General features: G+C 40.0%; 1 protein-coding gene across 3 annotated transcripts; it reads right to left on the bottom strand.

Annotated features, from left to right (window-relative positions):
• Positions 1-267: 267 nt before the first annotated feature.
• LOC136507955 (CBBY-like protein) lies at positions 268-4,338 on the bottom strand. Of its 3 annotated transcripts, none has more exons than XM_066502543.1 (11): positions 3,944-4,338; positions 3,421-3,470; positions 3,063-3,126; positions 2,798-2,846; positions 2,532-2,600; positions 2,007-2,068; positions 1,463-1,543; positions 1,142-1,296; positions 961-1,039; positions 734-877; positions 268-652 (listed from the first exon to the last, which is right to left on the bottom strand). In XM_066502543.1, the coding sequence occupies exons 1-11, from the start codon at positions 4,321-4,323 to the stop codon at positions 550-552; spliced, it is 1,236 nt and encodes a 411-aa protein (XP_066358640.1). In that variant the 5' UTR covers positions 4,324-4,338; the 3' UTR covers positions 268-549. The 3 variants fall into 3 exon arrangements, with proteins under 3 accessions (XP_066358640.1, XP_066358642.1, XP_066358641.1); XM_066502545.1 differs by having other exon boundaries at positions 273-652; positions 3,425-3,470; positions 3,944-3,983; XM_066502544.1 differs by lacking the exon at positions 3,421-3,470 and having other exon boundaries at positions 273-652; positions 3,944-4,077.
• Between the last annotated feature and the right edge of the window lie 537 nt (positions 4,339-4,875).

Raw genomic sequence — 4,875 nt, 5'->3', positions numbered from 1 at the left:
TTTACATAGGCGGACACTCATCCCACCTCTTAAAATAGCAATTAAAAGAGATCATGGCCTTGGCGCCTCTGTATATAGTTTTTTACCATCTATGGAAATCCTTCCGCACAAAATCCATGTTGTAGTACTGATAGCACAATGCCTCTGCTAGCACAATGCCTCTGCTAGACACAAATAAAGAAACCTTCCACGCTGAGAGAATTATGCTTATATTGGAATACAACAACAACAACAACAACAAAGCCTTGATGGAGGCAATAATTCTGCTTATATTGGAATACATTACACGGATTCAATGCAAGAATGGTCTATTTATTTCGTCGTTTTCACATCAAACATGCATAACACTTGATGGAGGCAGGCTACTAATAACCAGAAGTACACAATGGCGCCACCTGAATTTATTTATTCATTTTATCATTACTAGTCAGTAGCTTTCATCAGCAACATCTCATGTTTACATAAAGCTTTGCTCCGGTGAGCACTCAATCAATTACAAATTCATAACAATCTCTAGTCCAGCCTTTCATTTTCACAAGAGACACATAATTAAGACCACCTTTTGCTCAGTAGTTTTGAAACGGTTAAGTCTGTGTTCCCGAATCCATCCATAACGGCCTTTGCAGAGTGAAATTCTGCTCTTGCAGTAAAGCTGGATGACATGAATTTTATAAACAAGCATCGGGATCATGGTTGAGATAAGAAAGTTACATGGCAGACAAAGGCAGCTTACCTGCTTCGAACAACTATGCATGGCATGCCAATGCGTTCAGCTGCAAGGACACCAGATTGGCTGCCCGCAACAAGAACACAATTTTGCACGTCACACCCAACATATTCAGAACCAGCTCGGAGAGCTGCTATTACCTTTTCTGAGCTGATAACGGTGATAAGGTCAAAATTAGACAATATTCTTCTAAGGACGTATGGACATTATGCACAATCAGTGTTAGGAACAACCTTTCGGATGCTGTGATGTCAACACTGAGGTTTAGGATTGATGCAACCTCTTCTGCAATCCTCTGCTTCTCTGCAGAAGCTGTGGGAACAGAATATTTGGAATTAACAACAAAATGATCATTGAACTCAAAGCAAAAACTACATAGAAGAGGCTGCAACCTTTTCAATCAGTAATACTCACCAGCCTTTTGGGCTTCCCTGACAAGTTGCTCATCCACACCAGATGTGACTCCTTTACCAAGAACAAGTTGCCCATAGAAGCTTTCTTCAACCTCAACTTTTCCAACAATCTTTATTTTCGAGATTCTTTCAGGGCCCAGATTCATAGCTATAGATCTAGAGTCAAATAGAAAAGAAATGAGAACACAGTATTTTTTATACCACCTACCCTTAGGAACAATAGCAGTATGTTAAACTTGATAGAATAACATTGGCACATTAGTTTGAAACAAATTACAAGAGCTGATAGTAGTTACATTTAATATAAACCATACGTCCATACCTTGAAATCTTTTCTCCATTTCTCCCATATGCAGCCAATATGGCCAAAGGGACACCCTCACTAAGTGCATCATCAATGAACCTTTAATGATTTCATTCACAGAATCAGACACAAGGCCATTTAAAGTTCAGGACAGAGTCATTGATATCTTTATGGCAAGCAAAGAGTACAGAATAGAGACAAAAGCTGTACATATGAATACATAAGATCAAAACATAATTGGCTTATAATGATCTTGGATTGATGCAATCATGCAGAATTGATATCAGAACACACAAAAACTTTTATCGATATGCTGTGACTTCTGTTCCTTCATCCAGATAACAAAGACCCCACACAGCCACACATGCACAATCAGTAAAACGGCTCTGTAATTCTTGCAAATTTTTTTATGCATCGGAACAAAGAACTTTATACTGCATATTACAGGTATATTCAGATTATCCTGAGAACATCCTATACATAATAGCAAAAACTCTCCTGGATCATCTATAGAGAGAGATTTTTTTTGACATAAACTGATAACAGGAGCTTGATATCTTACGTTTCAACTCCAGGCCGTAGTGGTAAGCTATCAGAAGCTGAGAACTCTTCCAAAGCTTTCAACTAGAACAAGAACGTTGCTCCAAGAAGTCAATATAAAGATATTTATAATGGAAACAGGTGAAAGAGAACCACTAGTCCATTTGGATGTAAATGGTAAATTCATGCTCTTGATTAGTCAAGTTGATTGAAATCATAGTCAAAATCAGAAGTTAGTTCCAAGTACTAGTGGATAAAAGCAAGGAGAGAAACTAGTGCATACAACAGGAATTAAGTAAAGTAATCCAGCTTTCAGGTTACATCCAAAGGAATCATGCATGGACAATGTGCACGACATGAAAAATGAGAACCCTTACTGAATACAATTGGCGCATATAAAAGTTTGGTGAAATCCAGAGTCTGGTGATGATGAAAAGGATAAAAAACAGTACCAGACTACCAGCCTGGTAACAGCTCAAGCTAACTTGTGCCAAGGCCAGATATATTATATAGAAGCGAACTTATGTTTGATGAAATATGAGCTTACCTTCTCACGGAGAACACTTTTTATAAATGACCCTTTCTCACTAGTTGGCAATGATGTAGGCCAGCCAATCTGTGTTGAGTCAGAGGAAGGGGTTAAACTCCAAAAAGGCAAACTACCTTCTACCAGCAGAGGAAATTAAGAGTCTCCACAAAGCTATGTTAACAAGTAGTTTGTTACGTAATGAAGCTGAATTGCGGTGTCATGTAACCAGATTTGCTAATTCTTCCTTGACCAAAGATGGCAATAGGGCAAGAAACAGAGCATACCCTGTCAAAGAATAATGCCAGCATCCTTTCCTCATTACCACGAGCTTTCCTAGAAAACAATGCAGCTTTAGAAAAATAACAAACATAAAGAGAAAAGGAAACACACGCATCCAGTCCAGTTCATACTATTAGAGGTTAAACATAAGGGAACAAAATAGCAAGGGCCCAAGTTTCAATCCATAATGCCAATTGTTAACTCAATGTTGAAGGAGAGGCAGGACATGTGATGCTCAAGATTGATAAGGATAAAGAATTCAATATGCACCTCACCAAATCAGCATATATTGGCTCTGTCCAATTTGCACAATCTAGCCCGAGGCTTCGAAATGCTGGTGAAAAAAAAAGTTAAAACGTATTAAAATCAACAGGCAAGAACCATTCATACTTGTGCAGGTAGACTTGTACCCTGCTAGAGGCTAGACCTCTACATTGTTTATGTACCGAATTTACTATTTTACATTTCAACCTTGGCATGGTATCCATATTGGAGTAAAATACAGTGCAATAGAAATTGGTAAGGGGTGACGAACAGAAGTATATTTTTGTGTTTCGCACCTACATTGAAAGCTTGGCGAGAAATTGGTAAGAGGTGACGAACAGAAGTATATTTTTGTGTTTCGCACCTACATTGAAAGCTTGGCGATTGCCAAAACGGTAGACATCCGCAAGAACTCTGGTGGAGCAGAAACAAGAAATACTCAATCAGAAACAGAGATTGTTCTGGGATCAGCAAAGCAGAGTTGTCTGAGAGAAAGAAAACATGTCACTATTCTCTATTCCACAATAGTTCAGAAAAGCTTAGTAGTATTTGTTCAACAACGAAAGCATGGTGCGGCTATTACAAATAATCAATGGAGAAAGCGTTCGCAAAGAAATAATCAGATACTACCACATCGCTTGACTGTGGCACTTGTCTGCACCAATTATCTCTGAGCAAACGCAATTCCATCCACTTTCAACATTTGTCTGCATACAGCAGTTCCAATTTGAAATTTTCTAATCCCCGTGGCCAGATGGGTAGTGGCAGAAACAGCTCTACCTTCAACAACTAGCATACTAAAGAAGCAGAAAAGGAGCTCCTTTTGGGATAAGACAATAAATCGACGAACTAAGCGCTAGAAAGACAGGATTTTTAAGGGGCCTCACCCTTCCACCTCCAGAAGCAAGCCAAGATCCGGCGGGGCAGTTTTCTCCGGCGACGAGGAAAAGCACCGAAGCGGCGGCGCCGGGAGCCGGCGGCCGCGTCCCGCGGCGACGGCGGCGTGGAGGAGAGCAGATGCAGTGGCGGCCGAGGAGGTGGGGATGGAGGCGGGGGCCTTCAAGGTCTCCGGCGGGGACGCCCGGTGCGGGACGCACCGAGCGGCAGCTGCAGCAGCGGCGGCAGTCATGACGCGCGAGACCGAGAAGACGGTGGGCGTGTGGACCGGCGGCGGCGAGCTATCCCCCGCCGATGGGAGAGGACAGGGACAGTGATGATTGGTTTGTCCACCACCTGGGTGGATGGGTGGGTGGGCCCACCGGAACATAGTGGTTAAGCTAATCACCGTTGATGTTCATGTTGATGTTGATGGGTTCTGGCTTTCGGTTCTGAATGAAAACTAATTTTACGGCCTGCACCGTATCTATCCCATTTCTTTGGCCCGGTACATCCTCCTTCCTCCTCTCATTTTCCTTGAGAATATTTTTTCAGCTTTTTAAGATATGAGATTATATATCCATATTTCAATTGGCTCCTCAGTCTGTCCTGAAAAATACATATCTCTTTTTTAAGAAGTTAATTAATTTTCAAATTTAATAACCAATTATATAAAAATATACTAATATTTATGATGCTGAACAAATATCATTATATTAAGTATGAAATATATTTTTATATTAAATTTATTTAGAGATATAAATATTGATGTTTTTCCCTACAAATATCAAATTTAAATTTTTTGCCCACTCTGAAAAAGAGATGTTCATTTTTTTTATGGAGGTAGTATATATGGATTAGATAAATTTTAGACCATGAAACAACAGCAGCTTAAAGTCACTGCAATTAAACTATTATATCTCGTTTGATTTATCTAGATCAA

The sequence above is a fragment of the Miscanthus floridulus genome, chromosome 15, assembly GCF_019320115.1.
Source record: "Miscanthus floridulus cultivar M001 chromosome 15, ASM1932011v1, whole genome shotgun sequence".
Taxonomy (NCBI): Eukaryota; Viridiplantae; Streptophyta; class Magnoliopsida; order Poales; family Poaceae; genus Miscanthus; species Miscanthus floridulus.
The sequence above is the reverse complement of the archived record's forward strand: the minus strand, read 5'-3'. Positions and strand labels throughout refer to the sequence as shown.

Bases quoted from the DNA above. Each gene is read 5' to 3' on its own strand.
- LOC136507955 (XM_066502543.1), bottom strand. From the start codon at position 4,323: ATGTTCCGGTGGGCCCACCCACCCATCCACCCAGGTGGTGGACAAACC. The intron at 3,127-3,420 runs GTGCGAAACACA...TTTTTTCACCAG, and splicing joins TCGCCAAGCTTTCAATGTAG to CATTTCGAAGCCTCGGGCTA. The intron at 1,297-1,462 runs GTATGGACGTAT...ATTTGACTCTAG, and splicing joins AATGGAGAAAAGATTTCAAG to ATCTATAGCTATGAATCTGG.